This window comes from Lutjanus erythropterus, chromosome 20 (genome assembly GCF_056507025.1).
Source record: "Lutjanus erythropterus isolate fLutEry1 chromosome 20, fLutEry1.hap2, whole genome shotgun sequence".
Taxonomy (NCBI): Eukaryota; Metazoa; Chordata; class Actinopteri; order Lutjaniformes; family Lutjanidae; genus Lutjanus; species Lutjanus erythropterus.
In genome coordinates this window covers 16,842,044-16,863,976 of record NC_139336.1, presented here as the reverse complement: position 1 = coordinate 16,863,976, position 21,933 = coordinate 16,842,044, and the positions used below count along the sequence as shown (strand labels likewise).

Below are 21,933 nucleotides of genomic sequence, written 5' to 3'. Positions count from 1 at the left end.
TTGTGTGGACACAGTGTGCATTTACATCCATACATTATTGCATAATTGTTTCCTGATGCTCTCCTCCTCCCCAGAATATTAATTACCGAATGATGAAACCTCCTCTTTGGTCTGGGAGGTTGAGGTTGAAGGAGGAAATGGGGTCCGTGCACATAGGAGACCGTCCTTTTTGATGGGGTTAACTCTCATTTTGCGTGTATGTGTGTTGTGTGTGTGGTTTGTAGTGCTATTAGGAGGCAGGCGGGGGTGCTGGGGATGGGGCATAGAGTTTCAGGGGGAGAACTTTTTCTCAGATTGAATGGATGATGTAAATATTTTGGACAGCTGGATGTAGCAGTTGTATTTTTGGTACTAATTAATACAGGAGAAAAAGGCATTAAAAGAAAGCTGTATCCAATGCTCCTGTTCATGTGCTGGTGCTGATTTGGCCTGTAAAAGACATTTTTCTGTCTCAGTGAGGCCTTTTCTAGGTTAAAAGTAATATTAGTATTCAGACCAGCAAACAAAAATGCCCAGACATACCAACTTAACCTAGATGAAATCTGTGATATTCAGGGCCTGCAACCTGATTAGTTTCTATCAGTCATCCTATAGTTAACATAAACACAGCTCAAAAACATTTTTTGTACGTTTTTTAGTTTCATGTATTCATAAACAGCAGACATCAGAAAGCTGGTACAGCTCTCACACTGAGGCTGCATGGAAAGGAAGATGGTGCCATCTAGTGAAAGTGTGGTGTAGGCAGAGAGGGAAACTACACAATTTTCTTGCTGTAATGACTGTATTAAATAAGTATAGCAATAAAATTAATATTAACTACACATTAATACTCTGAATGAATGAATGAATGTAGTTTTATGTAGGATTTATGTATAATATGATGCTCTTTTTTCACCCAAAATCTATGTACTTGCAGTGAAGACCACATCAATAGCGCATCAATAGGGATATTCATAATGTATTATAATGCTTTGTGACTGCACTTAAGCACACATAATGCTTTCTGATGCACTATATCAACACTCATGAAACATTATAGATGTGACTTATAATGAATTATAGGTTCAGGAGTCTTATGAATACTCTTGACTAGTAAGGGGGTTTATAATGCATTATGACTACCTGTAATCACCTACACACACCTCAACAATCAACTGAAGACCTTATAGTATGCTATAATTAGTCCATGTCTTAAGACAAGTATTATTGTATGTGTTAAGTAAAGTGAAGTACACATGGATAAATCTCTAATAATGTGTGCTTCATCATAATATTTAATTGCTGGTGTTAAGACAAGTGTAATGTATTTTCATGCATTTAAATTTTTACATTTCCTGCTTTAGGAATAGACACATAAGCTAAAACTTATATAATATATTTAAAGTTTAAAAAAAAAAGCAAAACAAGATTTTGTAAAGCTTTATTTTTACTATAGGATGAAAGCAAAGACTTGCCCTAAAAACCAGCAACAGCTCTATGCAGTTATTGTAATGGTTATACTCATTACTACCACACACAGTCATAAGTCATGTATAGGGTTCAGTTCCTAAAACAGACAAACTTTACTTTCTAATAATCTGCATTTTGGGGTCATAATAATCACTTATGGACTATGAGACAGGTCTTGAATCTTGTGAACTCGGGGCATTGCAGTAAAAGAGCTTAATGCTCAGTCAGTTTTCCCTGAATGAACAATGGGTGATGACTGGGGTGTCACAAGATATGACATTACAGTATATGTGATAAACCATTATTAATGCATTATATCACACTATAAATGACCCCATAACACACTCTAGATGTGGTCATCATAGAAAATGTTACCATCAATCTTTTTTAATATTAAACACTCACTCAGACAACACAACAGGAAAGGTGGCTGGTGGTTTTCTTACTGACACAGAAAAGCAGCTGCCATAAGATGAATTTGTGTTACGATAGACACGTTTTCATGATGAGAAAACCCCCCCACACAAAAAAGTATCTGCAAACGTATCTACCAAACCCTGTCTAAACCACTTCTCTCCACCAGTACATTCTACAAAGTCAGCTTCTCCAAAATATTGCAACACATTCGGTATTTCCAATGATTCAGATTTACTACAGTAATCTTGAAAATTTACAGTTGTGACATAACTATTTTTCATCAATGAACTAAGCCCTCACATACGTTGGAATGTTGTCTGTGATATTGGCACATTACGTGTGTATAATAATAAAACTTGTATTGTATTTTGGGATGACAATGTATTGGTTTAAGCAAAGAATGAAACTTTTATGAACCAGTCACTAAGACCAGGAGTAAACAGCCACAGTCCACTTATTATGAAATATTAATTAAATAGATTTTAACTGATGACTCTTTTATGTGAGTTTCCTGTTCCTCTTCACGTAAAGCTGCCTGATAAAGTCTTCCCGCCAGTTCATGAACAAACAGGACATTTTGGATTATTGCCCTTATTAAAGTGTTTATTCATTAACTTGCTGAGCAAAGCGGGAAATCTCACAAGCAATGTCTGCAAGGAGGAAGTTCATCATGAATTCTTTATAAGCAGCAGCTGATGGAGGCAAATTATTCCCTTTTAAGTCCATAATATATCAAAATGAACCTATTCATCAGTACTTTATTTCTAATAGCAATATGTATGATAATTTTATGACCTAGGCCTTTGGTCTCTTTTTGCAGGAGAATCTGTGTGTTTGTGTTCCTACAGTATCCCAGAATGCACCAACCAAACACTGGCTCTGGGAGGGTCTATTGATTTTATGGCAAGTTTCTGAAATAACCAGATTTCTTTCCCATAAATCATATATTGAGGTACTGGCAGCTGATCTCAGATTAGTCTTTAAACAAATTGCTGCAACGCATGCATACAGATAAAGTTTCTGTTGCCTGAATCTGTTTATGTACTGACTTAAAAATAACATCCGTGTGAACCTCTGCAGCAGCTGGGGTTTTCTGTTCACCGTGGAAAGTTTTCTGAATCCAGTTTGCCCTCTCATGCCCCTGCTGTCCTCTACCGGGATTCAAATGATGACCACATTAAACGTCTGTGGGCCACCATTCTGCCTCAGTGAATCAAACCTCATACAGGAATATTTTGAGAGAGTGCGAGAAAGGAAATAACAATAAGGTGGCCATTGCTGACTACAGAGCTTTTAAATTCACCCGCAGCCAACAGCTGCACTGCAAATTTCATGAAGGTTCATCCTCTCTAAACGTGTCTGAAGGTTGATGTTGCAGACAAAATACAATAGAAGAAGCATGGGTAAAAAATGAGTCAAAACACACGCTACAACAGGACAACATGCTGACCGAATGAAAATCTGCATTACTCACACATTTGGCAAGATGTCAGATGATACAATTACAACAGAATAGAGAAGACACAGAACTAAAAAAATTCACTTTTTTTCATCAAATGTTACTGGAATCGGTGAGGTCTATTGACAGGAATACTGATAGAGTTACTTCCCTTTTCACTAATCACACATAGAAACTGTTGCTGCTTTGCTTGCAGTCTAGCAAACTACCCTACAGTGTCCTTTCTTTTTCATGTGCTCTGACACAGAACAGAAACAGAAACGACTGCAATCATTAATCAGCCCTATTGAAAGCAGAGAGTTTGATGTGTAGCTGAAACCATTTCTTGGAGTTTCATGAAACATGTGAACAACATTAAGGTGGATTACTGATTGTGATGTGGAGTTTCTCATCCCACATTTTCGGTATGGGGTAGATGATGCACTGTCTTTACAAAAATATGTTAAATCAGGCAGACACCTATTGCGTTTGTGCGAATTTCTTATTATTATCTCCACAGGCTTAAGCCTGGAGGAGATCATGCGATGGGTTTTGTGTGTGTGTGTGTGTGTGTGTGTGTGTGTGTGTGTGTGTGTGTGTGTGTTTCTTGCTGTGCTGTCCTGTGTCCATGTACTGCACCTCCCCTCCTTGCAGCTGTTGCAGTGGGTGATTGGCAGCAGAAGGAGGCCAGTGGGGCATTTTCAGCTGTCAGTGTGCAGGTTTGCAGTCTAGTCCTGTGGTGACCGCATTTGGTGTGTTTTTTTTTTTCTTTGTGTGAGGTGAGCAAAAACACTAGCTGTCTAATGTGTGCTCTTTTTGATAGTCTCCCTGGAAGAGGCAACCTTTCTCCCTTTTAGAGAAAGGGTGTTGAATGAGTTTTGCACATTTGCCTCATTTTCACTTCCTTCTTTTTCCCAGGGTTACTTAAAATTATTGTTACTCCCCTCATCTTCCAGCCAAACTTTAGGTTTGTAACGACATTTAAAAAAAACATGAAAAATCTACATAAAACCCATACTGACTCCTCTTAACTGACCAATATGGAGCTGCAAGTCATCAACAAGTGCTAGGCTAAAATAAAGCTTATTTACTAAAAATGTTGGAGTAACTAGTTAGCAGTTATATGTAATGTTAAAAATGTACTCTGGGATAATTCTCGTCTCCTAGAAACATGAAACTCAGACAAAAATGATGTGCAAGAGCTTGTCAAGACAAATGAGTCCAATTGGCTAGATGTTGATGCTATAATTAAGGCCCACATATGCAATTTTGGAAAGGGCAGTCCCCTTACACCTATGTCCGATTGACTTGAAATTGGACACACCAATCCAGCTCAATGTGCTCTACAAAAATAGCCATAATAAACAATAAACAAAGGGCAGGGCTTAGCAGGACAATGACCATAAAAATGTCCAGTCATCATAAACATGGGTACATATCTTCGGGCAGTAGGTGATTTGAGGTGGGATAAGAGGGTGTGCCATTCTCCTTGTTAGCAAAATGACCAAAATGCATCAGCTTGTGCAAGTTAGAATCTGTGGCCATGACCATGGCTCTGAAAAATTAGTAGTCCATCAGTGTGCATTGATGGATCTACAGCACTGTCCATTGTGCTGAAGTAGCGGATAGATTTGTAACTACAACTTTATCTAGAGGTCTGGACATTTTGGCCATTTTTCAACCAGAAGACTCACTCATGAGTTGGCTCACTAATTAAAGCTGAACAAAACAAACCAGGTTCACCCCCGCCCTGTTAAAAATAAAAAATAATGTTAGGGAGTAGGACTACCCAAGCATTTTGAGTCCGACCCATAGGCGGCACCACCAATACCAAAAGGCATATCTCAAAGTCCAGTGGACAGAACTTCACCATTTTCATTGTGCACGCTGTGACGACAAGTATTAACCAAAATCTGAAATGCCATATCGATCGGTGCCGGTGGGTGTGGCCTATCACAGGAGACAACCTGCTCTCACTCCTGAATGTACACAATGAGTTACACTCAAGTCTGATGAAAAGGGGACAAATGGCTACGTTTTTAACCAAAAGGACAATCAGGACGATCAAGTAAAGAATACAAAGGCAATATTTATTGCATGAATTTCAACACATTTTGCAGCATATCAGTATAAAAAAAACATACAAAGGTTGGTTAAAAACATAACAAATGCCTAATGTCTTTGTTGAGGCCAAACCTTTGTGGCCTCAGTACTTCACAGTCTGTGTTAGGAGCTCCAGTACCCCTTCTGTCCTAATTGTGTCTTTGAGTGTAGGGCAGTGTCCTGGGCAGGCCATGACCAGGACCCTGCATCCTCCTTTTTCACTTAGAAACCTCTTTAAGGACTCATCGAAAAACCGGTTCCCTTCTCTGTACCCGTCCAACAGCAGCAGAACCTCGCTGGACCTGGTTAAAACAGTCCTCAGCTCATCCTCTGATGATATCTTTTCGGAGAGAGAAAGCTGAGTCGTAATTTCCTGAAACAAGTCACCCTGCACTTCGCTGCAGTTGACATATAAGAGAAGGCGGAGGGCGCTGAGATCGAAGACGTCAGAGAGGCCGTGTGTGGGCCCTTCAGTCCAAGAAGAGACCAGAATGAGGGCAGTAGTTGTCTTCCCGCTTCCTGTGGGTCCCTCAAGGAATAGCGTCTCTCCAGCCTCTGGGAGTAAATCTTGAAGATTCACAGGCTGGCCCTTACTGACAAAAACAAAGAAAAAGAGGAATTGTAAGTGTGAGTGTAAATGTGAGTGTTAACTACAGGTCCATACAAATATAAAAGCATAGACTTTAGTTCTTTCATATGATAATGTTCACACACAGTTTAATTTCTTAAAGGGATAGTTCAGATTATTTGAAGCGGAGTTGTATGAGGTACTTATACACAGTCAGTGTGTTCAGAGTGCTGACATGAAAGCTGGACTTTACAATGTGTTAAAATGAACAGCTAAAATTCTGCTGTCTGAGGAAGCATGGAGTTTCCTCAGTCTTTTTACTGAAATGGGGCAGAAATGGCTCATCCTTTTTCAGGGCAGTGATAAAAGTTTCGCAGTGGTTTGGAATGACAAACTTGAATTGTTGTTGTTAACTGGAAATGAGATTTAGAACAAGAGTCTGGCATCTTCATGATCTATTCGGAAATTTGAGTGTGTGAATCACCTGTTTCGCAGCCTCTGAGGAAGCTCCTCCACATTAAAAGCGTCGAAATGACGCCTTGCATCCTCACTGAAGAGGAAATCGGAATAGTGGGCTTTCAGTAACGCCCCCAGATTTTCCTCTGTGTAGCCTGCAGACATCGAAACAGAACTGATCAAAATCTCTCAGCATCTTTTGATGAAGAAGAATCAAAGAATATGAAAAAAAGTCCTTAGAGGTTTTCTTTGTTCTTACAGCAGATTCTCTGTAACGTAACAGCAGAGGGTGCATGCTGATATTTTCATAGTAAAGGGATTTTATTTTTTATAAATTTAGGTCAGTAGTCTTACAGACGACTACAGATTTCTGGAAGACGTTGACGTTGATGTTGACTGATTCAGTGTCACTGCAAATCAGTTTATCTATGACAATTCTTAGCACTAAAACGATTGGTTGATTAATCAATTGACATTATCATCTGTAGTAGTAAACTGTATATTTGGATTTTGGACTGTTGGTTGGACACAACAAGAGATTTAAGGAAATAAGCTTGGCCTTTACTTATGACTGTGGAAAAATTGTGTCATTTTATAGCCCAAACAATTCATTGAGAAAATAATATTATATTAATCCATAATGAAAATAGTTGATTGTTGCAACAAATCGACTAATCAACAAAAATAAATCATGTAAACAATAGCTTTTAGAGCCACTTACCTTTCTTAAAAACAGTTATCTCTTCCAGATTTTCATTATTTACTTGCTGACCTGATATAAAGAAAAGGCATTGTCAGAAAACTGGCACAGACAATAGAACATTTACCAAAGTACTGAATTAGTCTGTTTTACAATCACTATTTAGTGATTAATTCAGATATTGCAACAGTGACTCTACAAGAATTGTGAATTAACTCAAGTTTAAATGAACTGAATATAAAAGAGATGTTCTTTGTAGCTAATGTATAACTTCACAAAAAAGGGATGTTTGCACTTCTGTATTCAGGAGAATAAGTGACAAGTGTTTTCTATAACCTGTAAGATGACGTTTTAGCCCTTCCAGTAAAAACAACAGTACGTCTTCGTTTGCCTCCTTGCAAAGATTTGGTTAAATCACATTGGTCACATGCAGCACAGCCATTAGCAGGGATGTTAGACTTTTTACAGTGCAAGGGATAGTTTGGATGATGTGAAGTAGGGTTGTATGACGTTTGTGTCAATAGTAAGTGTATTACTGACAGTAGATGACAGTCAGCCTGCCCCCAGTATGTGGAAGCAGAGATAATCAAGAGCACGAAAGCTAATAAATGTACCGCTGTGGACAGGGTCAACAACACAAGGTATTTTGGCCACTTAAAAAATCAATATCAGTTTGAGTGAACACTATATGTGGAATATTTTCACAGCTTTACTTTGCTATTCTGTTAGGAAACCAATGTTATATCGGCTCTCTCCAAACCAGCCAAACTGCATGGTCAAAATCAGTGATTTTACCACACAGGAGTTTCTGGTCTACTGCTGCCTCGATCTGATTGTTCGTTTGCGTCATTGTGTGCTTTTAATGAATCTGAACTATCATCAGTGGTAGACCAGAAACCGTGTTCTGAGAGGTAAAATTACTGATTTCGCCTATGGTTTGGTTGGTCTAAATATTGCATACACTTTAACTGATACTGACCTTGACATATTTTAAGTTGCTAAAATATGTTGTTTGTAACGCTGTCCATAGCAGTTCATTTCTTAACTTCTGTGCTGGTACTCCTCTCTGCTTCTCCTAACTGGAGGCGTGCTGACATCTACTGAAGGTAACACACTGACTGTCGGTAAGTACCTCATACAACCCCACATTAAATAATCTGAACTACCCGTTTAAGTCACTCTTGCGAAGAATTCATTAAACAACCAATTTTCTTTTCCATGTGTAACTCACTGAACATTGTGTACTTGATGTGGTAACAAAGCACACGCAAATGAGCATGATATCCACAGACCAACAACCAATCAACATAGTGAGAAAGAGGTGACCCATCCAGGCAACCGGGGAATGAATGATATTGATTGTACCATGAATCATTGCGGTGGAGGAGGAAATTGTGATCAGAGTTTCAAGGAGCCCCTTCAAGGTATCATATCAGCGTTTTCCATCGAGAATGACAGAAACTGTGGGCGTCTTTCACTCAGGGTATGAATGTTTTACAAATGCATCATCAGCAATTTGATAAACGCAACAAAGACCTATTTGTTACCGAACATCATTTGTGCCTGTAGTTGCCACTTTCTTTTAGACATTTAGTTTGTGTAGTCTTCTCAAAACAATGCTTTGCAACAAAAGTGGAAATTACGTTGCCAACAAGGTTGCTACTATTTTTTTTAACTTCTTCTGCTGCTGCTGTTCCTGTCTTTTTAAAGCTGTGGCTTTTGTTGTTACGTATTATGTTTGTTGTTATTGTATTTGGCTGTAACTCATTGTTTTTAATATGTCAACCATTATGCAGGGGTTGTGTGGGGTTGCTGAGCTCTGTTTAGACTCACAGTCAGCTCTGCCTCGACTCTCCACCAAAAGATTCCTGGTACTGGGAGCACTGAACCCTGTGGAAAAAAAGAAAAAACATTATAGCATTAAATGTTAATTTAGTGTGTTGGTCCAGTGTGTGTATGTGTGAGTGTGTGTATTTAACATGGACAGATGAACGGCTGCAAAGTTTGTCTGGCACTGTAAGACAACTATATTCATTCATGCACCTCAATAAAATTACATTAAAATAAGATTTCAGCTTAGCTTTCTATATCTTTGACAAAATGGCAATGGTCAAAAATAACTAAGTTGACTTCCTCAAGTACTGTACTTACTAATTTATTATCCCCCCCCCCTTTTTTTTTTTTTTTTTTTTTTTTTTTTTTTTTGCTATTTTAACTTATACTCCACCATATTTTGGAAGCCAGTATTCTACTTCTTTCTGCTCTTTTTGGAAGCTAGTTTTGTACTCTGCTCAACTTTAATTACTAGTTACTTTGCAAATTTTGCAATTTTGCAATAATGAATATTTTCACTTTTGGTATTTTAAGTTTATTACTTTTTTACTTTTACTTAGGGTTTCTGAATGCAGGACTTTTACTTGTAACACAATATTTTTACACTGAGGCATTAGTACTTTTACTTAATTAAAAGATCAGAGTATTTCTTCCACTACTGCTGATATATAGACGGTGTAGCATTGAAACAGTTTTGTGCTTGCCTTTTAATTTTTTTCTTTATTACATATTTTCTCCTGTAATATTTATGTATATTGTGTATTTTATGTGTACATTCATTGTTTTAGCTGTTCTTTTTGACAAGTGCTATATAAATAAAAGTGTAAGTAAAAGTATCAGTGATGGACAGTGTGCAAGGTTCTTTATTTTCTTTCCATGGTTTTAGATCCTGTCTGTAAGTCTTCATGGTATGCCACTTCATAGAAAGTGCAACCTGATACCAGTTTAAAAATACCGTCTGATGGTTTCCGGAGCTGTAACTGAACGCTTATCATGTTAACACATTCGTATACGGAGAAATGTGTTAAGCTTTACTATTGAAATGATAGAGGTGTTTGTTTAAGGGATTATTCACAAAACAGTCGTGTGCTGTACTGAAAAACCACCCATGCATTTACAAATAACCACAAATTCCCCTGACACACAAACTAAGACCCGGCTGGGTGTTTCCAAATGTGGTGGTTGCGATACAAGAAAGGAACAACTAGCAAAGTCATGCTCACATGAAAACATGCTGAACGAGTCACATGCTGATAAAAGTCCCTCAAAATCAAATGGCGATCATTACGGTGCCATATCAGACGTCTAAAGGCGATACCGTCTCTAAACACTTCCTCTTTTCACTGTGAGAATGACTTGACTAAACATGTATCAGCATGTATCACCTCAATTTACAGTTAAGATGACACAGAACTGTTGACGGGCATGACATAAATTTTTCTTCCCATTTCACAAAAACAAATGGCAAACAACTGCTGCTGCTATGATACGCATACGTGTTGGATGCTGACTAACAAATTCAGCACTACCATAAGTAGTTTGAGGTGAGACTGAAGACAACTTTTCAGTTCTGGTTGGACTAAACAGTTCATAAGGAAGCCCTGAGAGGCAAGTGAGAATAAAAGTCCAACCTAAGTTGCTTCCTCTCTTGTTTTTATGACATAAAGGGACAATGTGTAAGTGTTTAATCTGCTAAAAATAAGAATACTTGTCTTTTAACATAAAATTAGCTGTTAACATCTACAGCGAGTGCTAGTTCTCATTCATGGAGGCCATCATGTTGCCTCGCCATGTTTCTACAGAGGCCCAGAACAGACAGTACATGCTTGGAAGGGGAGGCTGAGGTGAGCTGTTTGTTGTTGTAATGCTCGTTTTGACCACAAGAGACTGAAGTGCGCCACTATCAAAACTCACCTGGAAGAAAACATTAATGTTTTTAGTTCTGTTTGGAAAATGATGCTGATCCTTTTTTTGTCTCACTTGCTCCCCAGTTCAGACCAATTATTCACAACGAGACAAAAACCACATTGGAGCATTTCACACAAACGTTGCGGCAGTGTGAACAGGCCTTTTTCAGCTTGCTTCAAGCCTGCTGATGCCAGTGACTCAGCTTGTCAGGTTGGCAGTGGCAGATTTTAGAAGGAAAGGCACATCAGCCGTTTCAACAACCAATCAGCTCTTAGCAAAGTCAGCCAGTCAGGTTAGGGACGCTGTTGCAGTAATGGCAGAGCTTTGGACGGAGAAAGGAAAGAGAGGACCACCTCATCAATTTGTTTGAGAAACAGTTGTGTTTGTATCACTCAAGGCTTTAGGCCACATTCAGACTGAATCAGGCGTTACAACGATCAGCTGCAAGGTTGTGCATCAGTCTGAGGGATGTTTATTTGTGCATAACCGCAGCATAAAATAACAGCTTATTTTTCTTTACTTAAACAACTTAACTTAAAACAACACTTACTACACACACACCTTTTATGTTTTTACCATTTAATTAATACTAAAAATGCAAGTAACTCACTGTCACTAAGTTCTTGTATTACTCCCATTTGTCACTTCGTCACTTTAATATTTCACCATAGTTTTGTTGAATTATTATGCATTTTGCCTCAAACCTGCTGCATTTGTTGTAAACTACATGTCCTGAATTTGTCGGGCGGCTGTAATGTGCCGTGTACTAAGGAACTGAATGATTGCTTACCTTTTCGTCGTCGATATGTGAGAACTGCAATGATAATGACAAGCACTATTAGCCCCATGCTCAATGCAATGATGAGACCATCATTTTTTGCAGGAGAAATAGGAATTTCATCTGTGAAAAGAGTGGAGAAAGATTAGTGTTAAAATGTGCCAAAAAAAAACCTAGGGTCAGAAAGAAGACATCTAGCAGAGCAGTACAGAGTAAACTTTTTTGATCCTGAGAGGAAATTTGTCTTTGCTGCTGTGCTTTATTCCACTGGTTCAGATAAGAACAGCACAAAAACATAGGAAACCCAAGGTCAAGTGTTAGCATTTTATCAGTTATACCCATGTTTTTTTTTAATATGCTTGACCACTTTGGAAATAACCGAATATACCAAACACAAAACGTTGCAAAAACTTCCTCTTACTGGTCAAGAACCACAAAAGTGCAGCTATGAACATGACTTATGCTTGCTTAATGTTTTTTATAGCTGTGCAAGCAGACGATCTTTTGCTTTTCTTCTGTTTTCTTTCTGTTCTGTCATATTTACAGGCCACTTCCCTTTATTTAGCATTAAAAAAACTTGAATTTATCTGATTTTATGTGCAGAGCTGTGACCCCCAAAAAGCATGCTTTTATATTTTTAGCTAATCAAATTCAAACCAGAATTATTGTAGTTTTGCATTTTTCACTAGTTTTTATTTTTTATTTTGTTTTTAATGTTTGCTTTCAATACAGTTTAGTTTCAGTTTAGCTTCCAACAACTTTTGATTGTTTGAAAATGTTTAGTTTCAGTTTAGTTTTTATTTGTTTCAGTGTTACTTCTACTTATTTTTTTTAATATTGCATGGGGGTATTTCTAAGGGGACAGATTTAAGAAGTTCAGAATAGATGTTACAATACAAACACAACACTTTGCAAAGGCAGTTTACCCACAGTAATGGAGAAATCCCAGTCTCAATAAAAATGTGCACCATTACCTGTTGACAAATTTGACTAAATTGACAAAGACTAAAACTAAAGAAATTTCCTGTATATTTTTTATTTTATTTTTGTTAGTTTTGTAAGTACACTAAATTGTTTCAGGTATTTTTGTTCTGAAGTCTAGTTTTTATTTTTATTTCAGTTCACTAACATGCTTTTTCATACCTATTTTTAGTTGTAAATTTTAGTTAACGATAATAATATTGGTCCAAACACAAGCAGCCTACATACTCATACAAACAAGCTATACTTTTCCCACACATGACAAAATTTCCTGTAATATCACACCTACACACCTATCACACCTACAGCTTCACTGTAGCACTCCAGGCTCTGGTATGATACTAGACACCTCTATCAAAAGGAAAAAATGAACATAACAGGAAATAGCAGTATGCAAGTGATGAGCATGTTTCCGTTTAGACGAGGCTTCACCTAATTTAGTGTCTGCTCCTTTTATGTGAGTTCACACACACAAGAAGAATTCTGCTGTAATTTAGGTGCTCTTTTGTAGGGAATACAAAAGTTCGAAAAAGAAAAAGGTCCAAGGCACTTCTCTGGCTGTTTGAGACACTACATGTGGGTTGTATCCCAGCTCTATTTTAACAGACAAGTACTGTCTATGGTTTTTAGGATTTCACCATGAAATAGCCATGTGAGCAAAGACTTTTTAACTTCTTCTTTTTTCAAGAAGTGTGTCTTGGACCATTTGGTTTTTTTTTACAGATTAGTACAACTCTGCTTCAATTTTCTTAGAAATCTTACAAAATGATGTGGGTGTTTGCTTCTCTTTTTATTCTTTTAACTTTTTTCCCGTTTTGTGAGCAGTAGAGTGCTGGCAAGAGATGAGGCGGGAGTGAGTAACTCCAGTGAGTACAGTAACTTGACTGGACATGACCTGTGGGCGTTGAATTAAGTTCCAAGTGCAGTCTAAGAAATTCTCAAAGGAAATAAAGACTTACCTGGAATATGAAATGTTGCGGAGGGTCCATCAGTTGTAAAACTACATGTGTAGTTGTTTTTCTCTGATGATGGCACACGTATCTCACTGATGACTGTAAAAAGCTGGTCTGGTGTTTGTACAGCAGTGGTGTTGGGGCTCATTATCTGCAGGTGTCTGTCAGTCCACATAACAGAAGAACTGGGGTACCCCTGTGACTGGCAGGTCAGCAGCACCTCATCCCCCTCTGCATCCTTCTGAATGTGTTTAGTCACTGGTCCATAAGGTGCTAGTGGAGGATCAGATAGAAAGAAAATATAATAATGACTATGTATTTAAAATATTACTACTATGAAATGACATTATAATAATAATAATAATCTTTATTTATAGAGCACTTTTCAAAATTCACATTACAAAGTGCTTCACAAAGGCAGCAAAATAAAACAGACAGGATCAAGTGTCACACAACAACTCAAACAGATAAAATAAGATGGTACAGAGCAAGAATAGGAATGGAAAAACATTTTTAAGAAAAGCAGTGCACAACAGTTCAAGCTTAGATAAAACCAGGAAAGGCTCTCCGATAAAAGTATGTCTTAAGAAGAGATTTAAAGGAGATCACTGACTCGGCTGTCCTAATTTCCTCAGGCAGTTTGTTCCAGAGCTTTGGGGCCCTGACTAAAAAAAAAGGCCCTATCCCCTTTAGTTTTCAGCCGGGCATATGGAACAGACAAGAGACCTCTGCCTGAGGATCTCAAGGTACGTCGTGGAGTGTAAGGTACTAACAGGTCAGAGATATATGGGGGTGCAAGGCCATTGAGAGCTTTAAAAGTCATCAGTAAAATCTTAAAACCTATTCTAAAACATACAGGGAGCCAATGTAGAGACGCTAAAACAGGAGTGATATGATCATGTTTCCTAGTTCTGGTTAAAAGCCTGGCAGCTGAGTTTTGAACATTCTGAAGTCTGTTAATAGATTTTTGGTTCAGGCAGGTAAAAAGGCTGTTGCAGAAATCCAGGCGTGATGAGATAAAAGCATGTAAAATGGTTTCTGTGTCTTTAAAAGGTAGTGTAGAACGTATTTTTGAAATATTTCTTAGATGATAAAAACATGACTGCACAAGCTTTGTCGTATGATGTTCAAAATTTAGGTTTCCATCAAACCACACTCCCAGATTTCTAGCAACAGGCTTAATATGATTTGTTAGGGGACCAGCAAATGGTGGGATTTGTGTGATCATTTGCTGGGGCCCAATCAACACGATTTCAGTTTTGTCAGCGTTTAGTTGGAGAAAATTTTGTGACATCCAATCCTTTACTTCAGATAGGCAGCCATTTAGTGAATCAAACATATTAGGGTCAGAGGATCTCAGAGGTAGGTACATCTGTGAATCATCTGCATAAAAATGGTAAGACACAGCATGTTTTTGTAAAATATGCCCAAGAGGAAGCATGTATAAAGAAATGATTACAATCAACAGATCTTATATAATACTGACATTTTTTTTGTTTTTAATTTTGAGGAACGCCAACGGCATTCTTTTACTAAATTGAGTAATAATGGTCTGAGTTTAACTTTCACAATGAGTGATACTCTAACTGCCCAGAAATGACCACACTGTACAGCCAAAGCCACACCCACATCAAAGCCCCTGAGGTCAATGTTTAGAAACTGAAAACAATATGCTGTTGCACTGTCAGAGACTTGGTACTCACCTTTAACGGACAAAGTTATGTCTTTGTAATCAGCTCCTTCCACTGTCCGCACCACACACTGGTAGGTCCCAGAGTCATTGATCCTGAGCCTGGACACCTACAGATTGACAAAATAAGAAAGTACAGTCTTTAGATGTCCTCATGGTCATATATTACATATTATCCCTTCATAAAGTAGAGGTTTAAATAAAATAAATATCATAAAGTCTGTTCCATAATAACTATTTGAGCTAGTGAACTAATCAGTCACAGTAATAAGAGACAGTGTGTACCTCATAATCTCATACAGGTTTAGACTATAGTTTAGCAGTGTTGGCGTATAGTTAAAGGTAAAATTCACCACTTTTAATGTGGATGTTCAGTCAATGTTTATGGTAAGTGTAGTCAATTGAAGCAATAAATTCCTCAATTCGTGCTATATTGACTGACAAACTGAGTCTTCCTGCTGAAAAATCTGTTGTTCTTCCTGCATCCAATGATGTCGCAGTGATGTTGATGGTGTTAATGAAGAACTAAAGGCTATTGCAAATAGCCCCATTGGCTATTCCACCTATGGTGTAAATAGCATCTGCCTTAAAAAAAATCACCTTGTGACCAAGATGTCCACGATTGAATGAATTTCCCTTAAAATTTGTCATTTTCCTGAGACACTGCTGTTTTGTCATTTCATGGTAGTGGTGTCTTAGTATCTGATGCATAACTGTCAACACAGATAACAATGGGGAGACAAATATGAGTTTTCCTTTGCAAGGAATCCAGTACAGTTTACACCATCAAATGCCCCCCTGGGAAATTTGACCCTTATATTAGTAATTCCCGACAGAATAAGAGAACTAATGACCCACTTTGTAATGAGGAAAAATTTACAGGGAATAACCTATCAGCTGCCTACACATTCTATGTAGACCTTAACATCTCACTGGAAGTATTAACCTGCAGCTTAGCCCAGCCTTCCTCCAGTTCCTCAGTGAGAAGCTTGACTCGGTCCTTATAGTCTGGATGCTGGGATTCCAGGTGCTCCCCCTTATCATCCAGCCGGTACACTTCCCGTTTCAAAGTGGAGGTGATCCAGTGCCAGGTCACCTTCAGTTGGTCCTGAGGACTCGATAGTTTGGGCTGAAACCTGCAGCCCATCACGACATCTTCTCCAAACTGTGACACATATGTCGTTTGCTCAGCCTCAACAGTGAACAACTCTGCAGGGAAATGAGAAATAGAAAGATTTCATGTAGATGTTTGTCCTGTTAGTGCTCTTATTTATTCATAAATGTCTCCACTTCTGTACACTGTATATCACACACCTGAGAGAGATGGCTGAAACATGACTTGCAAAACTAAAAGAAGAGCCCAGTCCATTGAGACCTGAGGAGGAAACAAAAGGGAGTTTTACAGATGTTGAAATCTTACCAGCAGCATGAGTCATTTTACTGAATAACGCCAGATGTGAATTCCAGAACCACAAACTCTTTGACCTTGTTTACTCCTTTATTCATCAGAAAAATGATGTGACTAAAAAACATATAATATCACATGTTGATGAGATATCAGTATTTTTCCTCTAAGCATGACTCAGCTACAGGGTAAACACTTCCCTATTAGTTTATTCACGATAGAGAAACAAAAATAGCCCAAGCACACAGCGCGCGCACACACATACACACACACACCAGAAGTCTATAAACAAACATATCTGTTAGCTGGCTTCTGTGGAAAAGAGTCAGTCAGTCACATGCATTCCTAGCATTTGTTTATCTAAGCTTTTTAGTAATCTTGCCCCTAAAGGGACAGTTAACCACAAAATCAAAAGTATGATTTTTTCCTCTGGCCTGCAGTGCTATTTATTCATCTAGACTTTTTGTTTGTGGGAGATATCAGCTGTAGAGACATCTGCCTTCTCTTAAATATAATGGAACTAGTTGGCACTTGGTTTGTGGTGCTCAAAGTGCAAGAAAAGAATTTAAAACACTCAACTGAAATGTCTTTGCCAAGAAATTATGACCCGGTTACTCAAGATAGTCCATCTTGTTGTGAGCAGTTTCATGTAGGAAGTATTGTCTTTCTACCACAGAAAGAAAGTAGTTCCTACATGAAATTGCTCCCAAGGTCTGTCAAAGAGACATTGCTATTGAGTTTTTCAAATGTATTTTTGGCGCTTTGTACGCCACAAGCCGAGTGCCATCTAGTTCCATTATACTAAAGAGAAGACAAACATCTCTATGGCCACTATCTCCAAAACTTTGCAGCTTCACCAAAAGCAGTCTAGATGGATAAATAAAACTACAAGCCAGAGAAAAAAACTATGCATTTTTGATTGGTTTGATTGGCTGTCCCTTTAAGACCAAGTTCTACCCACAAGTCACCATGCGATGTCCTGAAAATGAGACTCAGTAATCAACTATCTTTGTGGTGCATCTACAAACATCACCTGAAAAATGCTACTTATTCTACCTTTAAAATCAAGCATTAAGTTATTAAGTTATGTACGTGATCAGGGACTCCCAAAGTGTGGGTATCGGATCACTGGTGGTCCCTGAATGCCTTGCAGGTTGGCCTTGAGAGGTCATGAAAAATAAATTAATAAAATGTTTTTCATTCATTCATTTTCTGTAACCGCTTATTCCCGAAGGGTCACCCTGGACAAGTCGCCAGTTCATCACAGGGCTGACACATAGAGACAGACAACCACTCACTCTCACATTCACACCTACAGGCAATTTAGTGTCACCAATTAACCTAGCATGCATGTCTTTGGACTATAGGAGGAAGCCAGAGAACCTAGAGAGAACCCACACGGACATGAGGAGAACATGCAAACTCTGCACAGAAAGACCCCGCTCTAGCCAGCTGGGGGATTTGAACTCAGGACCTTCTTGCTGTGAGGCAGCAGTGCTAACCACTGCACCACCCATAAAATATTTAGGAATATTTTTTAAAAAGTAATAAGAACTAATAAACCAGTAAAGCGTTTCCTCTACATTCATTCAGGAGAGTTGGACCACCAGAGTAAGAACATTACCACCACAGCTAGATAAAATCGGAAAATTAACATTATAATCTAGATCAGGGTCTCCCAAACTTTCTCAGGTCAAGGATCCCTACAATAAGTGCATATTAGACCATAGACCCTCAACATGTGAGGATTTTGTCTTGAGGAATATCTTCTGAGCATTTTGATTTTTTTTTAGGTTTGAAGATAAAGTCTTCAGTCATTCAGTGATCAAACTAGGATCACTATAAATTACAATCAATCAAAATTATACAAACCTTATTTCTTAGGTCAATAGAGAGGGCACTTTTCATATAGAGCAGGTTGTTTAGAATATTATTTACAGAGACCCACAAGTTCGTACCAAGTACAAGCAGAAAGGCAACAGTGATGAGGAAAACAGGCAGAACCTCAAGCAGAACCAGACTTTATGGCAGGCAGTGTCCAGCTTAAAAAAAAGACATATAACAAACTTTGAAATACTGTATTCCTCTTTTTGCTGGGGGCAACTAGAGTCCACTCAGTGACCCCTGTTGACCCCCTGACCGCAGATTTAAAACCACTGATCTAGATAATAAAACTAAACTTAACTAAAAACAACAAAAAGGCATTAGTGTGTAAAAGTAGTATTTTAAACATGATCAAGTAGCTAAAAAAATCATCAAATATGAAAAACATTAGTGCTACAAACACTGACAGCACTAGAACCAAAACTAAGACCAACAGGGATGGATGTGGGGAAAAAACACCAAAATTAAAATAAAAACAATAACAGAGGAAACTATGCAGATATTCAAACAATAGTAGCTGACAACAGCAACAACAACAACAATAATAATGATAACAATGAGAAGAAGAAGAAGAAGAAGAATTAAAATGTGCAACCCCAGAGTGTTGTTTATCAGTCAAAAATATGTTCCTACCTGCAGGTCATGCAGCAGCCAGTTGTATTTTCATGAGATGTTTCCTCCTTCCTTCAACTTCACAAATGAGCCGAAGCGTCTCCGCTGTGCTGTTTATGAATACCAGAAGAGGGATATCCCGCTCCTGAACACACCCACACAGCTGCTCTGAAATATTTGCACCGACTCACAATCACTGTCAACACTAAACGGACCTACTTTTACAGTAACCTACATTAAAATGAACTCAAAATTCAGCAGTTTAGGTTTTTTGTCTCCGAATAGAAAGCAAAAGTATCCCAGTAACAAAATTTTGTCCGCATATTATGAGAAATATTGCTCATATTATAAGTAGGCTGCACAGACTGTAAACGTTGTGTAAGTCCATCAATCGCAAACCCCGACGAGGAAACAAGTTGACTGCAGCTCCATAATAAAGCGATGCAATTAACAACACGGAAGTACTATACCATTATATTTACCGCACATGCTTACCCAAGATTTGCTTGCAGTAAAACATCAGTAGGTAAACACTGATAACAGTCACTCTAATCAGATTGCTGCGGTTCCCGACTGCGAAACTTTATTGACTTGTTTGTCTACTGCACGTGCGATAACCAGCAAAAATGATTATTAAGCGACGTTATTGAGGTGTTTATAAGAAATAAAAATCAAGCTCAGTCAGTCAGTCAGATGTTTTTCCCCACTATTTATTATCAGTTCGCTCTCAGGTATCTTTTTTCCATCGTATCTGTCAAGTGCTTGACTCATAATAATTATAACAGCAACAACAACATTAATGATGATTGTAGGAATAAAAAAAAAGGAAAGGTTCTGCATACAAATTGTTACTGTGGTAAAATTCCAAATGAATTATTATAAAAATGTACAACAAGTTCAAAATAAAAATAATTAAATTGTTTAATATTCTATTACTGGATTTTCATTAGTGATGCATAAACGTGAAAGATGCATTTTGAAGTTACACCTAGTTAAGGTGGAGCTAAGTTAGTGCTGTAGTACTGTTCAATTTGTGTTTTGTATGTAAAATCTCAGTCTGCCAAAAAACTACTAATTGTCAATTGAGTTTACAGGAGTAAAAAGTACAATATGTCCCTCTGACATATAGTGGAGCAGTTTATCATGTTTACAGCCACCCTTGAGAGCACTTAATTAGGGCATTTTAGCACATTTTCTCCACAGGAAGGGCACTGTAGAGGGAACTTTATCAAGTTTTCTCCAAAGGAAGGGCTTACTAGGATACTTTATCATGTTATCGCCACCGTAAGAACCTAAAGGGCAGATAATTATGTTTTCTCCACTGGAAACACACTGTAGAGGGCACTTAATCACATTTTCTTCACTGTAAGAACCTAAAAGGCACTTTATAGTGTTCTCTAAACTGTAAGGGGGCACTTAATCACACTTTCTCCATTGAAAGGGTGTCCAAGGGCACTTTATCATATTTTCTCATTTTGAATGACACCACAGAGGGCCCTAGATCATGTTTTCTCCACTGGAAGCCCACTGCAAAGGCCAAATTATCACTTTTTGTCCACTGAAAGGACACATTTGGGGGCACTTAATCGTGTTTTCTCCACAAAAAGTGGAAAGGCAACCTACACTCATTTTAGCATGTTTTCTTGTACATTATGTCACTGTAGTGGGCATTTCAACATGTTTTATTTACCATATGGGGCATCCAAGTCCACTAGTGTACACTGATAATATAACACTGCCATTACTACCACTTGGTTACTACGACAGTACAGTATGTAAAGCGGAATTTTCAGTCAGGACTGATATGAAAATGTTTGTCCAAGTACCAACCAAAACAACAACAATACAACACAGAGATTCATGTTCACAAAAGTCAACACACGTCATTTGGAAAACCTGGAAATTTTAACGGGAGGAATTTTGATGTAACATACATTACATTATTTCCATCCCCAAGCTGCCAGGTGGAATTCCCATGTACAAGAGGTGGACAGGTAGGCGATCCAATCAACTCAGTTTTGTCTGGTGTTGGCAGCAAATCTTTGTGGACTTTCCATCAGTTCACCTAATGGGCTCTGACATGTTGTATGTGTTCAGACACAGTTTTATTTTTTTGTGATATAGAAACAAGATAGTGGTTCATGTCTGATCTTATCAATGTTATTATCACTAGGTAGTTTATTGTTACCAGATTTGTAAGCAATGCTTAATTTCCACCATATCTTTTGGAAACCCCTTGAAAATTTTAAAATTGTTATGGACTTCACTACCCATGTTACTCAAAGGTAAAATATATCAAATGTCTGTCATTGCAGAAAGGTTTGTCAAATGGATCTCGTGCAAACACACTTAACACACTGTTTGCCTTTAGGACATACATGTTGTCAGCATGCCTTTTGAGGTCATACAAAGATTTAGGAAAATATGTTTTTATTTTCCTTGAATTTCTTAAAGAGATATTTGTAGCATGGAAAATCAGGTGTTTTCTCTCCATGAAGGTGAAAGTTGGCAAGGCTTCTCAAATGCTATAGTAATGCTTTGATGAAAAAGGATAGCTTGGCTTGATGAGGTTCACTTCAGCATGAACATTTTCACTTGATCAGTCAAGTCAACAAAAAGCAGCTTCAGATGCTTACTTTCTTGCAGATTTATTTGTAGTTAAGCCCCAGTTAATATGTGCAAAGTCCACCCATCCATAATAGTTTTTAAGTTTAATACAGCTTTGAGTTGTACTCTCTGCTACAGTATAGATAAATAT

At 38.0% G+C, this 21,933-nt stretch overlaps 1 protein-coding gene across 1 annotated transcript; it reads right to left on the bottom strand.

Annotated features, from left to right (window-relative positions):
• Positions 1-5,387: 5,387 nt before the first annotated feature.
• Positions 5,388-19,346, bottom strand: LOC146308302 (programmed cell death 1 ligand 1-like). The gene is made up of 10 exons (XM_084746440.1): positions 19,197-19,346; positions 16,589-16,649; positions 16,221-16,483; positions 15,288-15,384; positions 13,591-13,857; positions 11,663-11,773; positions 8,965-9,021; positions 7,153-7,203; positions 6,460-6,586; positions 5,388-6,000 (listed from the first exon to the last, which is right to left on the bottom strand). The coding sequence occupies exons 2-10, from the start codon at positions 16,641-16,643 to the stop codon at positions 5,511-5,513; spliced, it is 1,518 nt and encodes a 505-aa protein (XP_084602566.1). The 5' UTR covers positions 16,644-16,649; positions 19,197-19,346; the 3' UTR covers positions 5,388-5,510.
• Positions 19,347-21,933: the final 2,587 nt, after the last annotated feature.

Excerpts from the sequence above, each read along its gene's own strand:
- LOC146308302 (XM_084746440.1), bottom strand. The coding sequence starts at position 16,643 with ATGGACTGGGCTCTTCTTTTAGTTTTGCAAGTCATGTTTCAGCCATCT. Across the intron at positions 16,484-16,588 it reads GTTTCAGCCATCTCTCTCAG|AGTTGTTCACTGTTGAGGCT; the intron begins GTGTGTGATATA and ends ATTTCCCTGCAG. Across the intron at positions 7,204-8,964 it reads GAGTCGAGGCAGAGCTGACT|GTCAGCAAGTAAATAATGAA; the intron begins GTGAGTCTAAAC and ends TCTTTATATCAG.